Here is a 16188-nt window from a genome sequence, read left to right as displayed (position 1 = left end):
AGTGAGCGAAGAGAGGGTTTCTCTCGCTTTTCTAAAGCATGCATTCTGCCAAACAGTTTTTCCAGGAATTAGAAATTAGCTCCTTTCTTCCTTTGCACCTAAAATTGTTTTTCTAAAGCTTTATATTACAACTGATAGGAGAGTGACAGCGGTTTGTAGCTTGATTTTATTTTCCTTGCCCACTAAAGCTCTTTATTTGCCCTCAAAATTTACATGTTCTATGCATGCTATTGGTATTTTGTTCTTCTAAAGGAATATTCATAGGTTTTTCATGTCTTCCTGTTTGCCCATCAAATTATATATGTATATAGATTTATTTATTTTAATTTTTTTTTTGAGACAGTCTCACTTTGTCACCCAGGCTGGACTGGAGGGCAGTGGTGCAATCTCGGCTCACTGCACCCTCCTTCTCCCAAGTTAAAGTGATTCTTGTGCCTTAGCCTCCTGAGTAGCTGAGATTACAAGTATTTGCCACCACGCCTGGCTAATTTTTGCATTTTTAGTAGAGACGGGGTTTCACCATGTTGCCCAGGCTGATCTCAAACTCCTGACCTCAAGTGATCCACCTCCTTGGCCTCCCAGAGTGCTGGGATTATAGGCATGAGCCACTGTGCCTGGCCCCGCCCCATCAGATGATTTTCTAAAATTAGAGTTTCTTTCTTCAGATTCCCCACGGGGTCCCACACACCCTGTGTACAATTGGCACTCCTGTCCCCAACTATGGGTTATGCAGTGAGGGTGTCGGGCTTGCAGTGGAGTTTTTCAGGAGGGTCAGTGGAGTTTTTCAGGAGGGTCACAGCTCACAGGGCATCTGTTCTCTTTTGAGGGAACCATTCCACTTCCTAATGAAAAGCCATAGCAGGACTTCTTCCCCAGGATGTACTTGTAAAACATGAACGCGTAGCTATCTGAGAGAAGGGAAGGCTCTTTTTTTTTTTTTTTTTTTTTTTGAGACAGAGTCTCACTCTGTCGCCCAGGCTGGAGTGCAACAGCAAGATCTCGGCTCACTGCAACCTCCTCCTCCCGGGCTCAAGGGATTCTCCTGTCTCAGCCTCCCAAGTAGCTGGGACTACAGGCACGGGCCACCACACCCAGCTAATTTTTTGTATTTTTAGTAGAGGCGAGGTTTCACCGTGTTAGCCAAGATGGTCTCGATCCGCCTGCCTCGGCCTCCCAAAGTGTTGGGATTACAGGCGTGAGCCACCGCGCCTGGCCGAGAAGGCTATGTCTAGAAGGCTGTATAGAGTTCTATGTCCATTTAAACAGAAGGGGTTTTTTTGTTTTTTTGTTTTTTTAATTGGTTTTGTTTTGTTTTTTGTTTTGTTTTGTTTTGATACAGGGTCTGGTTCTGTCGCCTAGGCTGGAGTGCAGTGGCATGATCTCAGCTCCCTGCAATCCCCACCTCCTGGGCTCAAGCCATCCTCCTGCCTCTAGCCTTCTGAGTAGCTGAAAGTACAGCCGCACACCAGCATGCCCAGCTAATGTTTTTGTATTTTTTGTAGAAATGGGGTTTAACCATGTTGCCCAAGCTGGCCTCGAATTCCTGAGCTCAAGTGACCCACCTACCTCAGCCTCCTAGAGTGCTGGAATTGCAGGCATGAGCCACCACGCCAGGCCTAGAAAGATATTTTAGAGAACTTAAATTGGCATTTTACAAAAAAATTGCATCTCCTACTAGTCTGTAAGATGTACACACCATTTTTGTTTGCCATTTGTTACTCCAGATACAAGTGTGACCAACCTGTCTGAATATTTATAGCTAATTATTTCTAGACCCCGAATAGAAAATGTTAAAGTTGCTTTATACAAGGAAGCCGTTTCTATGTAATACAGAGCTCTGAGGAGGAAAGGCAGAGTTCCAAAACAGGTTGCTCTTTGCTTAAAGATAGGCCAGTAGTGAGTTACCATAAGCTAACAACTATTAATCCGTTTTGTAACTTTTGTAAAGTTAACTTAGAACCCTTGATAAATAAAGCAGACCTGAAGGAAGTTCTTAAAAACAGTGTCGGCCGGGCGCGGTGGCTCACGCCTGTAATCCCAGCTCTTTGGGAGGCCAGTTAAATTATTTCTGGATCTGAGGCTTATAAATTGAGTTTTAGGACAGTTATAATTTTTGGTAGGAATCACATTAACACAGATATCAACAGTACCATCTAGAGGTTGAAAAGACTAGAAGGGATTCCAGAAAATCAAGAGAAATTTATTTTAGATCTAGCAATACCAATAGATGTTACAATTGACGGGGAAACTGAAGCTTCTATCTGCAGGATAGAAATGTAACTGCTTCCAGCTGGGCGCAGTGGCTCACGCCTGTAATCCCAGAATTTTGGGAGGCCAAGGCGGGTGGATCACGAGGTCAGGAGATTGAGACCATCCTGGCTAACAGGGTGAAACTCCATCTCTACTAAAAATACAAAAAATTAGCTGGGTGTGGTGGCAGGCGCCTGTGGTCCCAGCTACTCGGGAGGCTGAGGCAGGAGAATGGCGTGAACCTGGGAGGCAGAGCTTGCAGTGAGCTGAGATCGCTGGAGTGATCACTGGAGTGCCCATTGCACTCCAGCCTGGGCAACAGAACAAGAATCTGTCTCCAAAAAAAAGAAAAAGAAATATAACTGCTTCCTACTGTCTTTTTATTAGGCCATTGAAATCCTGATTTCAAAGTTTATTATATGATAATAGACATCTTTAATAAGTATTGACTATGTACAGTGTTGACCTTTACTGTTTTTTTTTTCCAGCTTTTATCACAAATTCCTTAATGAATCCTATATGGATGGTTAAAACCCGAATGCAGCTAGAACAGAAGTAAGTTATTATTTGTTCCTTCCTTAATGAAAGGATTTTTGGGATTTTTTTTTTCTTGCCCGAATTCCCCCACATCTCTAAGGAATGAGATATACAGATTCCTTAGCTATCCCCCTCCTCGTTTTCTTAATTTAAGTGCATGCAGGATTTCTTTTGCATTGAGGTTTGTGTTGTGAGCATCATTGGAAGATGAGGGCGACAGAGATGACAAACGGGAAGGAGGGGATTTCTCTGGTTGCGTTCCCTGATCCGCAGTCCCGCCTGTTGTCTCAGAGAGTCAGTGACTGTCTCTCCTTTGCAGACCCCATCCCAGTTGAAGTGCTGTGGGTTCTCCTCCAGATGGTCTCCCTCTCAAAAGGGAAGACAGTAAAGGCAGAACTCTGAGTGTCCTCGGACCTCAAAGGGCTAATTTTAGTCTCCAAAGGCCCTAAACTGTAATAGGCTTCTGCCCTCGAACTCCAGCCAGGGGTTTGTAACATTTTGTAGGGCTGTGGATTCCTTTGGTAGTCTGGTGACACCTGCAGTCCCTTTTTAGAATAATGTTGTTTTTTGGGTGGTTTTTTTTTGGTTTGTTTTGTTTTGTTTTGTTTTTGAGATAGGGTCTCACTTGCTGCCCAGGCTGAAGTGCAGTGCAATCTCAGCCCACTGCAATCTATGCCTCCCAGGTAGAATAATGTATTTTTTTTCCCTTTTCTTTTCTTTTTTTTTTTTTTTGAGACAGGGTCTCATCTATCACCCAGCCTCAACCTCCCAGGCTCAAGCAATCCTCCTGCCTCAGCCTCACCTCCTCACTAGTTTGAGATCACAAGTGCATGCCACCACACCCAGCTAATTTTGTTTTTCTTATAGAGATGGATCTTGCCATGTTGCCCAGGCTGGTCTCAACTCCTGGGCTCAAGCAATCCTCCTGTTTCGGCTTCCCAAAGTGCTGGGATTACAGGCGTGAACCACCACACCAGGCCTTACAATAAGGTTTTTAAAAATATACTTATCAGTGATATAGTAGTATGCCTCTTTAACACATTAAATTAACAAGATAGTAGTCCAGTAACTGCCATAATTTCTAAGAAATGATAAACCGTGTCCTGTGATGTTTTCAACAAATATAATGTGACATGAAAATATTTCTGTGTGTGTCAAATCACAGGTACTACTACTAGTACTACTGTGGCCTGTTTATTTACATTTGTAATAAATACGATTAATCCAAGCTAATGGAACCCGGTGTAAAGAGTGTTTTAAACTTATAATCAATAAAGCTAAGTTTCATCTAAGTTGTAAAAAACCCTAGCTGAAATGAAATAAAGTACGAAGGTGGCTTTAATACTTCTGAAGACACAATAGCTAAGACCCAAACTGGGATTAGATACCCCACTATGCTTAGCCCTAAACTCCAATAGTTAACAATTTAACTTTTGGATTTCGGTTAGGGATTAGGGTTAAAGATGCCATTTTCTCCCCAGTCCAAGTGAACGAACTACCAGCATTCTATTAAGAACCCCTGTATTACTGTGTTGCCTGGAAATGTGTACACTGGAAACTTCTAGCCAGTCCACTCTGATTTTCAGCTGCCTCTAAAGAAAGGAGGCAGGCTGGACGTGGTGGCTCATGCCTGTAATCCCAGCACTTTGGGAGGCCGAGGAGGGCAGATCACAAAGTCAGGAGTTCGAGACCAGCCTGGCCAACATGGTGAAACCACGTCTCTACAAAAAACACAAAAATTAGCCGGGCGTGGTGGCATGCACCTGTAATCCCAGGGAGGCTGAAGCAGGAGATCGCTTGAACCCAGAAGTTGGAGGTTGTAGCTGAGATCGCACCACTGCACTCCAGCCTGGGGGATAGAGTGAGTAAGACTGTCTCAAAAAAAAAAAAAAAAAAAAAAAACAAAACGTGGTTAGTTCTAGGGAGCTGTAAGACAGAAAGTGTGGTTGGCGTGTAGTATGTGCATCTGCTCCGAGGAGAAGGGAGTTATGGAAGAATAAGGCTGGAAGAGCAGGGGAACCCAATCCTTCCCAGGCCTGAAAGGGAATTTGGAGTTGGACTTTGAGAGCAGTCTTGGGAAATGGAGGATGGAAGTAGGGGGTTTTCCAGGGGACGTTCAGCAGCTAAGTTTGGAGACATTTGAAGTTGCCACAACTTAGGTGGGTGTTTTTGGTGTCTAGTGTGAATAGAGGCTGCAATGCTGCTAAACATCCTACAAGGCACATGACAGCCTGCTTCTCCCCAAACTGAATGATCTAGCCCCAAATGTGAATAGTGCCAAGGGTGAGAAACTCTGGATGTTTTGTTTTGAGATGGAGTCTTGCCCTGTAGCCCAGGCTGGAGTGCAGAGGCGCATCTCAGCTCACTGCAAGCTCCGCCTCCCAGGTTCATGCCATTCTCCTGCCTCAGCCTCCCGAACAGCTGGGAATACAGGTGCCCGCCACCATGCCCAGCTAATTTTTTGTATTTTTTAGTAGAGACAGGGTTTCACCATGTTAGCCAGGTTGGTCTCGATCTCCTGACCCTGTGATCTGCCCGCCTCGGCCTCCCAAAGTGCTGGGATTACAGGCACCCAGCCTCTGGATGGGAGTTGCGTGGTTGGATTTGTGTTAGAAAGGTCACTGCGACTAAGGAGCGGGAACAGTCTATGCGGAGATAATAAAGGGAGAGAGGCCAGTTGAGACTGAGTGAAGCCCAAGGGCCCCAGGTCTGCGCCTGCTTGGAGGGGTCTGTGACGTGTGACCGGTGCACAGCTGACTACGCTCATCCAGTGGCTCACTCCTGCCTTGCAGCCAGGCAGTTCATAAATGCTTTACGTCCTGGGGTAGGAGCCTCTAAACCTGAGGCTTTTCATTTGCTGTTTTATTTTGATGTTTTATGATTTTATAAATTTAGCAATAATTAGAATCTATTTGGAGATGAGTGCAATCAGAAATCTAATAAGTAGCCTCACCAACAGGTTGGAATGTTCCTGTTTTTCTTTTTTCTTTTTTTTTTTTTTTGAGACGGAGTCTCGCTGTGTTGCCCAGGCTGGAGTGCAGTGGCCGGATCTCAGCTCACTGCAAGCTCCGCCTCCCGGGTTTTTACGCCATTCTCCTGCCTCAGCCTCCCGAGTAGCCGGGACTACAGGCGCCCGCCACCTCGCCCGGCTAGTTTTTTGTATTTTTTAGTAGAGACGGGGTTTCACCGTGTTAGCCAGGATGGTCTCGAACTCCTGACCTCGTGATCCGCCTGTCTCGGCCTCCCAAAGTGCTGGGATTACAGGCTTGAGCCACCGCACCCTGTTCCTGTTTTTCTTTCTTATTATTTATTTTTTTGTAGAGATGGGGCCTCACTACATTGGCCAGGCTGGTCTTGAACTCCTGGCCTCAAGCAGCCCTTCCGCCTCAGCCTCCCGAAGTGCTGGGATTACAGGTGTGAGCCACTGCGCCTAGCCCTTGTGATCGTCCTTTACCTTTAACTTAGTCCTGTTTTCCACTGAAAGCATTCCCTGTGTCTCACGGCCTTGTGACTTAATCTAGCAGGTGTACCATGGTCAGCTATCTGGATTGTTCTGATTGTTTTGCAGTTGTAGTTCCTCTGTGATGAGCCTTACTGCTGCCTGCAGCTCTTTCTAAAATTAGGTCAAATGTTAATGTTTTTATGAACATGTTTCTATGACTCTTGATACAGATGTAGCGAGTATTCTGTGGGCCTGTCAGATGTGCCAGCTAATTGGTCTGGCCTCAGTGGGCTGGGGGTCAGCTGACAACAGTACAAAGATACGTGGGAAAAACTCTTCCTCAAACCATGTTTTTCCTCCACTGTCACATCACAACAGTCATTGACACAGAAGATGACTTCTGTGACCAAATGTGCAGGGGGTTTTCCCACACACTGAGCAGTGGACACCAGCTGGGTGTCCTCTCGTTCAGTTCCGACACTGTCTACCAGGAGACAGCCCCATAGATTGGGGGCTTAGCCCCCAGGACTGCCCACCCCCCACCCACCCACACACCAGTTGCATGTCTGGGCCTCCAGAGCTTCTGAACGACCAGCTTCAAGTTGGGGTTCCCATGCCCCTCTCTTTGGATTCTATTAATTTGCTGGAGTGGCTCACAGAACTCAGGGAAACACTTAATATTTACTGGTTTGTTATAAAGGACATCGCAAGGATACAGAAGAAGAAATAGGTAGGGCCAGGTACAGAGTAAGGGACGCGGAGCTTTCATACCCTCCCCAGGGGCCACCCTCCAGGAGCCTGCATGCGATCAGCTCTGAAAGCTCCCTGAACCCTGTCCTCTTGGGTTTTTCTGGAAGCTTCATGCCAGCAGCATTCCTTCCCCCAAGGGATAGAAGGGGACTCTCATGGAGTAAGATCAACAGGGTAGGGACATTAGAGGATGGCCTTGGGGCAGGCGAAAGGAGATTGAGGGACTATCAGAGGCTGCCCCTGTGGCCTCACATACCCCACACTGTAACAAAAGACAAGGGCTATGAGAGTTAGGAGCCAGGAATGAGGATGAAAACAGGTATCCTAACACCACAAGGAAGACGCATTCTCCTACTGTGTGATAGCTCTGTGTTCCGCCATGATGTGTCTCTTTAACAGCCTGTGCTGGTCTCTTTTATGCAGAGTGAGGGGCTCTAAGCAGATGAATACACTCCAGTGTGCTCGTTACGTTTACCAGACTGAAGGCATTCGTGGCTTCTATAGAGGATTAACTGCCTCTTATGCTGGAATTTCCGAAACTATAATCTGCTTTGCTATTTATGAAAGTTTAAAGAAGTATCTGAAAGAAGCTCCATTAGCCTCTTCTGCAAATGGGACTGAGAAAAATCCCACAAGTTTTTTTGGACTTATGGCAGCTGCTGCTCTTTCTAAGGGCTGTGCCTCCTGCATTGCTTATCCACACGGTATGTTTTGCTTTTGTTCTTCCAGAGCAGTAAAACAGCTGTCAGGTTTGTCATTTGTGGGTATATCTAGACTTCTGTGGCACATGCTGAGGCACAGGATCCCTGCAGGTAAGGTCAGTGAGTACGAGGGAAACGGCTCTAACCGCATGGACGGAGGTCACGTGAGGGGTGGGAACTCGACCTTACTCAGCTCCAGCTGATTATAGCCAAAACTTGCTGTGCAGAAACGCAGGCCCTGGGTTGCTAAACTTCTGCTGTTTTCAAGGAAGCTAAAAATCTGGATTGTATTTAATATTCCTTGAATCAAAATAATAATATGGGAGCCAAACTTAAAAATCACTCAGCCTCGGCCGGGCATGGTGGCTCATGCCTATAATCCCAGCACTTTGGGGAGGCTGAGGCAGGTGGATCATGAGGTCAAGAGATTGAGACCAGCCTGGCCAACACAGTGAAGCTCCATCCTTAAGAAAAATAAAAAATTAGCTGGGCATGGTAGCACACACCTGTAGTCCCAGCTACTTGGGAGGCTGAGGCAGGAGAATTGCTTGAACCCGGGAGGTGGAGGTTGCCGTGAGCCGAGATCAAGCCACTGCACTCCACTCTGGTGACAGAGCAAGACTCTGTCTCAAAAAAAAAAATAAAAATAAAAATCAGCCTTCATTTCTAATGGAGCCTTAAGTAAGGCTACTTTGGGTAAGTTTATTTTTTTAAGTTATGGAATTGTTGACCTACTGGCCTACTTGTTTTTAAAAATGCTTAGTTTATTGTGCCATGAAAAACAGGGTTTATTTTCATAAGCCTACTTACTGTCAGCTATGACAAATGAATACAGTCAACTCAGTAACAGGTGCTGAGTCCCCCTTGTGTCCTGGGACACTAAGCTGACCCCAAAGGACATGTGAGGAAAGAGGTCAGTGATGCCTCCCAGGGTCTGAGGTCTGTGTGAGGGCAGAAATGATGAATGTCCAACTGTAGGTGTCTGGGAAGGAGGCCCAGGTGGGCAAAAGCTAGCAAAAGGAGAGGGTGGCTTTTGAGCCGGGCAGAGTAGAAAATGTTTCCAGGAGGAAAAGAAAACTGAAAAGTATAAGAAAAGAATTCGTTGAAGATATTGCCATACTTCATACAAATTACACCTTCAGTGAAATTAGCATTTGCTTAATTGGGAGTAGAAAACTGTGAATTATTTTAACATTAAGTCCCATTCAAACTAAGCTTTTCTTTTAACACCCTCCCCCCACTTTTTTTGTTTTTTGAGACTGAGTCTTGCTCTGTGCCCCAGGCAGGAGTGCAGTGGCGCGATCTCGGCTCACTGCAAGCTCCGCGGTTCACGCCATCCTCCTGCCTCAGCCTCCTGAGTAGCTGGGACTACAGGTGCCCACCACCACGCCCGGCTAGTTTTTTGTATTTTTTTAGTAGAGACGGGGTTTCACAGTGTTAGCCAGGACGGTCTCGATCTCCTGACCTCGTGATCTGCCCGCCTCAGCCTCCCAAAGTGCTGGGATTACAGGCTTGAGCCACCACGCCCGGACTTTTTAACCCCTTAAAAGTTATTTTGCTGTAATCCCAGCACTTTGGGAGGCCAAGACGAGAACATCACCTGAGAAAAGGAGTTCGAAACCAGGCTGGCCAACATGGCGAAACCCCGTCTCTACTAAAAATACAAAAATTAGCCAGGCATGGTGGCGGGTGCTTGTAATCCCAGCTACTCAGGAGGCTGAGGCAGGAGAATCACTTGAACCAGGGAGGCAGAGGTTGCAGTGAGCCAAGATCGTACCCACTGCACTCCAGCCTGAGTGACAGAGTGAGATTCTGCCTCAAAAAAAAAAAAAGTTATTTTGTACTTTTGTGTATATGTAAGCGTCAATAGTTGACCAAATCCTAGAGTTGGAAATGGTTCTAAAAAGAACTTAATTTTTCATTATCTCTCTAGGTATATGACTTTCCTGTCCAAATACAGCTGAGGTGGGAAACAGACATAGTTATAACCTTGACAATTTTATTTTATTTATTTCTTTTTTGAGACAGAGTCTTGCTTGCTCTGTGGCCCAGGCTGGAGTGCAGTGGCACGATCCCGACTGCAACCTTCACCTCCCGGGTTCAAGCGATCTTTATTCCTCAGCCACTCTAATAATAGGCGTGCACCACCATGCCTGGCTAATTTTTGTATTTTCAGTAGAGACGGAGTTTCACCATGTTGGCCAGGCTGGTCTCCAACTCCTGGCCTCAAGTGATCCGCCCACCGCTGCCTCCCAAAGTTCTGGGATTACAGTGTGAGACACCGCAACTGGCCTAACTTGACAGTTTTAAAGTTGCGTGCTGTGGATTCTTTCCCCATTTAATATGTGGAGTAAAGTAGGTCTTTCTCTCTCTGCAGAAGTCATAAGGACAAGGCTCCGGGAAGAGGGCACCAAGTACAAGTCTTTTGTCCAGACGGCGCGCCTGGTATTCCGGGAAGAAGGCTATCTCGCCTTTTATAGAGGACTCTTTGCCCAGCTTATCCGGCAGATCCCAAATACTGCCATTGTGTTGTCTACTTACGAGTTAATTGTGTACCTGTTAGAAGACCGTACTCAGTAACATGCCAGAAAATTGTGCTCTAGAAGAATAAAACTGAAAAACTCTAGAGAATTTTTCCCCCATTGATGTTTAGAACGTTTGAGACTGAAACAGGAAAGGCCATAAAATATCTGGCTAATATCACCTGTTGGACATTTCCTTTTGGATTCATGCTTTCTGGAAGGTTTAAATTCATTAACGTTAATAGTTAATTATAACATTTTTTTTAACTTAAGAGGATTCAGGGTTAAGCACCAACTAAATTAAATCATGCTATTTAATTTAAGTATACATTTGGCTTGTGTCCTCTTTTATGCTCACTGTACTATGAAGGACTTAAGTAGTTCAGATAAACATGCCCTAGAAATGCATAGAAAAATGATAAAGTCAGAATACAACTTGTTTTGTAATCTGACTTTAAGATCTTGCACTGCTAGATAAGGAAGAAATGTCACATTTTGGCTGGGTGCAGTGGCTCACGTCTGTAATCCCAGCACTTTGGGAGGCTGAGGCAGATGGATCACCTGAAGTCAGGAGTTCCAGACCAGCCTGGCCAACATGGCGAAACCCTGTCTCTACTAAAAATATAAAAATTAGCCAGGCGTGCGCCTGTAATCCCAGCTACTTGGGAGGCTGAGGCAGGAGAATCACTTGAAACCCCCAGGGGGCGGAAGTTGCAGCCAGCCAAGGTCGTGCCACTTTACTCCAGCGTGGTTGACAGAGCGAGACTCTATCTCAAAAGAAAAAAAAGCGTCACATTTTGATGGTGGTGTGTGGACCAGGACAAACTTCCCAGCAACTTTTCTCCTTCGTACATTTCTGATTACATGCAGATTGATGATCTAAGCTTTCAGACTACTGAGATGAATATATATAACTTTCTGACACTAAATATTTTAAGCTATAAAAAATTTCCTGAAGTTATCCTCTTCTCCCTACTTTGAACCAAAGGCAAGAATTTTTAAAGAACTGTTTATCAGTGGCCTGGCTCCTGGATATAGTTTCGGAAGTTAAGACCAGTTACCTTGTTAAGTGTGTGACAGCACAGCTGACCTGTTTGGCTGTGAATCCAGAATGTGATGAAGAACGGTCATTCCCACTGAGGTCTTTAGCCCTATTCTTGGACCTCTGCTTTTGCAGAAAAGGAGCACAACATAGGACTATGGCTCACCCGTCAGAGAGCTCACCTTTATTCCGATAGAAAGCACTGGGATTATTTATCCTAGTTCAATGTTAAAAAAAAAAAAAAAATTTAACCCCAGCACTTTGGGAGGCCGAGGCGGGCGGATCAGGAGGTCAGGAGATCGAGACCAGCCTGGCTAACACGGTGAAACCCCGTCTCTACTAAAAAAAAAATACAAAAAAATTAGCCGGATGTGGTGGCGGGCGCCTGTAGTCCCAGCTGCTCGGGAGGCTGAGGCAGGAGAATGGCGTGAACCCGGGAGGCAGAGCTGGCAGTGAGCCAAGATCACGCCACTGCACTCCAGCCTGGATGATAGAGTGAGACTCCATCTCAAAAAAAAAAAAAAGGGTGTTACCCCCTTGGTTTTAAAGCAAATTTAATGAGGGAAGAAAAAGATGATACTAAGAAGGCAAGTAAAGCCCGTAGTCTTCCCATTAGCTGTCACTGGAATTTCAGTATATTGTACATGAAGGTGGGTTTTCAATCGAACGTCTAGAAAGATACTCATTTCTAATACCTATGCACTGTAGTTTCAGGTTTACTTGCAGACATTCTGTTAGGGTTAAGAGAAGGATATTTCCAAGTTATATTTAAATCGAGTTTACTTTTATTCACCTTTATATAGTCATAAAGGAAGTTAACTGGATTCTTGACTCTCTAGTATAATTGCTCCAACAACTATATAGAAGTCAAAATGAGTGACTTTAGTGAAGCTTCTGTACTTTACAATACATGATAGGAATGCTATTCCAGAAGTTTTGTTTTTGAGATGGAGTCTCGCTCCGTCTCTCCCAGGCTGGAGTGCAGTGGCACGATCTCAGCTCACTGCAGCCTCTGCCTCCCGGTTTCAAGCAATTCTCCTGTCTTAGCCTCCTGGGTAGCTGGGACTACAGGCGTGCACCACCACACCTGGCTAATTTTGTACTTTTAGTAGAGATGGGGTTTTACCATGTTGGCCAGGCTGGTCTCAAACTCCTGACCTCAGGTGATCTACCTGCCTCGGCCTCCCAAAGTATTGGGATTACAGGAGTGAGCCACCATACCTGGCCCGCCCTACACCCCATGCCCTTTTTGTTGTTACTGTTTTCAGACAAGGTACCACTGAGTCACTGAAGCTGGATACAGTGGCAAGGTCATAGCTCACTGTAACCTCAAACTCCTGGGCACAAGGGATCCTCCCACCTCAGCCTCCCAAAGTAGCTTGGACCACAGGAAAGTACCACCATGCCCAGCTAATGTTTTTTCATTCTTTGTGCAGACAAGGTTTTGCTATATTGCCCAGGCTGGTCTTAGACTACTGGCCAGAAGCGATCTTATCTCCTCAGCCTCCCAAAGGACTGGGATTACAGAGTAACATCTTATTTTAATATTCACATTCCTATTTTAGTATTCATATTCGATGATGGCACTTAGCAACATCCTCCTATATCCATATTAAAACCCGTTTTCCAAGATTGTATCTAATATGAAGGTGTAAAATTGCTTTGTTTTCACTCATTCTTGAATGAATAAATTAGATAGTAACTAATTATAATTTTAGTTTTCTGCTTCTCCTGCCCCAGAGCATGGAAATGCAAGCTGCTTAGGCAACCAAAGTAGGAAAGAAGTGATGTTTCCTCTATAAGCTTTACAGTTTAAAGCTCATTAGCTTTAAACATGGGAAATATCTGTGGTTTTTCTCTTAATTTTTGTGAGTATATAGGAGGTGTATATATTTATGGGGTACATGAGATGTTTTGATGCAGGCATGCAACGTGAAATAAGCACATCATGGAGAATGGGGTCTCCATTTCCTTCAAGCATTTGTCCATTGAGTTGCAAACAATCCAGTTACACTCTTATTTTGAAAGGTACAGTTAATGTTGGGGCTGGGTGGTTCACGCTTGTAACCCCAGCACTTTGGGAGGGTGAGGCAGGCGGAGGATCGCTTGTACTCAGGAGTTCGAGATCAGCCTGGCAACATGGTGAAACCCTGTCTTTATCTAAAAAAAAAAAAAAAAAGCTGGGTGTGGTGGTGGTGTGCACTTATGGTGTCAGCTGCTCCAGAAAATGAGGCAGGAGAATGAATGACTTGAGCCCAGGAGGCGGAGTTTGCAGTGAGCTGAGATGGCACCATTGCATTACAGCTTGGGTGACAGGAGTGACCCTGTCTCAAAAGTACGGTTAAATTATTATTGACTGTAGTCACCCAGTTATGCTTTTTTCTTTCTCTTTTTTTCATATAAAGATTTTTTTTTTTTTTGAAACGGAGTCTCGCTCTGTCGCCCAGGCTGGAGTGCAGTGGTGCAATCTCGGCTTACTGCAACCTCCGCCTTCTGGGTTCACGCCATTCTCCTGCCTCAGCCTCCCGAGTAGCTAGGACTATAGGCACTCGCCACTACACCTGGCTAATATTTTGTATTCTTCAGTAGAGACGAGGTTTCACTGTGTTAGTCAGGATGGTCTCGATCTCCTGACCTCGTAATCCGCCCACCTCAGCCTCCCAAAATGCTGGGATTACAGGCGTGAGCCACCGTGCCTGGCCAAGATTTTTTAAATAAAAACTTTTTTTTTTTTGAGATGGAGTCTGGCTCTGTGGCCCAGGCTGGAGTACAATGGCATGATCTCGGCTCACTGCAACCTCTGCCTCCCGGGTTCAAGCAATTCTCTTGCCTCAGCCTACCAAGTATCTGGAATTACAGGTGCCCGCCACCACACCTGGCTAATTTTTGTATTTTTGTATTTTTAGTCACCATGTTGGCTAGGCTGGTCTCAAACGCCTGATCTCAAGTGGTCTGCCTGCTTTGGCCTCCCAGAGTGCTGAGATTACAGGTGTAAGCCACCTCACGGTAGCTCACACCTGTAATCCCAGCACTCTGGGAGGCTAAGGAAGGAGAATTGCTTGAGGCCAGGAGTTCAAGGCCAGCCTGGGCAACATAGGGAGACCCTGTCTTTACAAAAACTTAGTTGAGCATGCACCTGTAGTCCCAGCTACTTGGGAGGCTGAGGTGGGAGGATCCCTTGAGCCCAGGAGGTTGAGGCTGCAGTGAGCCATGGGATCATGCCACTGTACCCCAATCTGGATGACAGAGCAAGAGGGGCATCTGAGCCTGTAGAATGGTCTGACTCCAAAGTCAAGACCTGACAAACCATTTCATTCCATTTACTTAAGAATTACAGATCCATGGATGATACCACTGATAATGCACATAACAGAATTGGCCACATAAAGATTCCTTTGGGTGGGACATGCAAACAATCTTCCTTGGGAAGCAAATGGTACTTAAACACAATTGCTGTTTTGAGGGAAGATAAACCTTAGATGATTATTTTGTGTGCTCATGGCTGGTGAAAGCATCAAGACTGCATGGAAAGGCTTTTGCTGGGATACTCACAAGAAAGGAGGTCCAGACCCAAGTGAACCTCCAGGTTTCCTGTCTGCTTCACTCTCCAGTCCTCTTTCCCACCTAGTGAATGTGCGTGATTCGGGTGTGGACAGAGGAACTGGCTGCAGGAGCAAAAAAATATTTGCCCTTAACCTGTCACTACCCACAAAGAGTTTACAATGTTAACCTCCGGGAAAAAAAAAAAAGCAAACTTGTCAGAACAGTGGAACATAGTGTGTAATGAGATACAAATATTTTCTGTTTACTTTTTAAAAACTAGTAATTTAGCTGAAATCAATAATGAAACACAGTGACTCTTCCTCTCAAATCTCCCACCACCAGGTAGTCAGTTTGCAGTTAAGCGTTAACTATCCTTCACTTCCTACAAGCACATAAGGCTTTATTTAAGCTTTGAATATTATTTAAAAATCAATCTGCATGTTGCTTTTTTCTTTTTAATTTTTTTTCTTTTTTTTTTTTTTTTGAGATGGAGTCTCTCTGTTGCCAGGCTGGAGTACAGTGGCATAACCTCAGCTCGCTGCAACCTCCACCTCCTGGGTTCAAGCGATTCTCCTGCCTTAGCCTCCCGTGTAGCTGCGACTATAGGCGCGCACCACCACACCCAGCTAATTTTTGTATTTTTAGTGGAGACCAGGTTTCACCATGTTGGTCAGGATGGTCTCGAACTCCTGACCTTGTGATCCGCCCCTCGGCCTCCCAAAATGCTGGGATTACAGGCATGAGCCGCCATGTGCACGGCCTGCATGTTGCTTTTTTGTTGTCGTTTTTGTTTTTTCGAGAAGGAGTCTCCCTCTGTCACCCAGGCTGAATCTTGACTCATTGCAATATCCGCCTCCCGGGTTCAAGCAATGCTTGTGCCTCAGCTTCCTGAGTAGCTGGGATTACAGGCGTGCACCACCACGGCCGGCTAATTTTTGTATTTTCATTAGAGACTGGCTTTCACCATGTTGCCCAACCTGGTCTTGAACTTTTGACCTCAGGTGATCTGCCCGCCTTGGCCTCCCAAAGTGCTGGAATTACAGGTGTAAACCACCGCGCCCCGCCTGCTTGTTGCTTCTTAGAAACAATGTATCATCCATCTATGCCAATAACTCCAGATCTGGCTGGCTTGCTTGCTTGCTTCTTTCTTTTCTTTTCTTTTCTTTTCTTTTCTTTTCTTTTTTCTTTCTTTCTTTCTTTCTTTCTCTTTCTTTCTTTCTTTCTTTCTTTCTTTCTTTCTTTCTTTCTTTCTTTCTTTCTTTCTTCCTTTCTTCCTTTCTTCCTTTCTTCCTTTCTTCCTTTCTTCCTTTTCTTTCTTTCTTCTTTCTTTTTCTTTTTTGAGAAGGAGTCTGGCTTTGTAGCCCAGGCTGGAGTGGAGTGCAGTGGCGCCATCTCGGCTCA

At 45.3% G+C, this 16188-nt stretch overlaps 1 protein-coding gene across 2 annotated transcripts in view; it reads left to right on the top strand.

Annotated features, from left to right (window-relative positions):
- Window positions 1–10528, top strand: part of SLC25A33 (solute carrier family 25 member 33) — a 45082-nt gene extending 34554 nt beyond the window's left edge. For both annotated transcript variants that reach the window (XM_015147599.2, XM_015147541.3), the window contains exons 5-7: window positions 2739–2805; window positions 7403–7683; window positions 10058–10528. In XM_015147599.2, the coding sequence (XP_015003085.1) occupies window positions 2739–2805; window positions 7403–7683; window positions 10058–10260 (551 nt within the window). In that variant the 3' untranslated portion in view covers window positions 10261–10528. The remainder of the gene's footprint in view (window positions 1–2738; window positions 2806–7402; window positions 7684–10057) is intronic.
- The last annotated feature ends 5660 nt before the right edge of the window (window positions 10529–16188 follow it).

Source organism: Macaca mulatta, chromosome 1 (assembly GCF_049350105.2).
Source record: "Macaca mulatta isolate MMU2019108-1 chromosome 1, T2T-MMU8v2.0, whole genome shotgun sequence".
Lineage (NCBI taxonomy): Eukaryota > Metazoa > Chordata > Mammalia > Primates > Cercopithecidae > Macaca > Macaca mulatta.
This window is presented reverse-complemented; position numbering and strand designations above follow the sequence as displayed.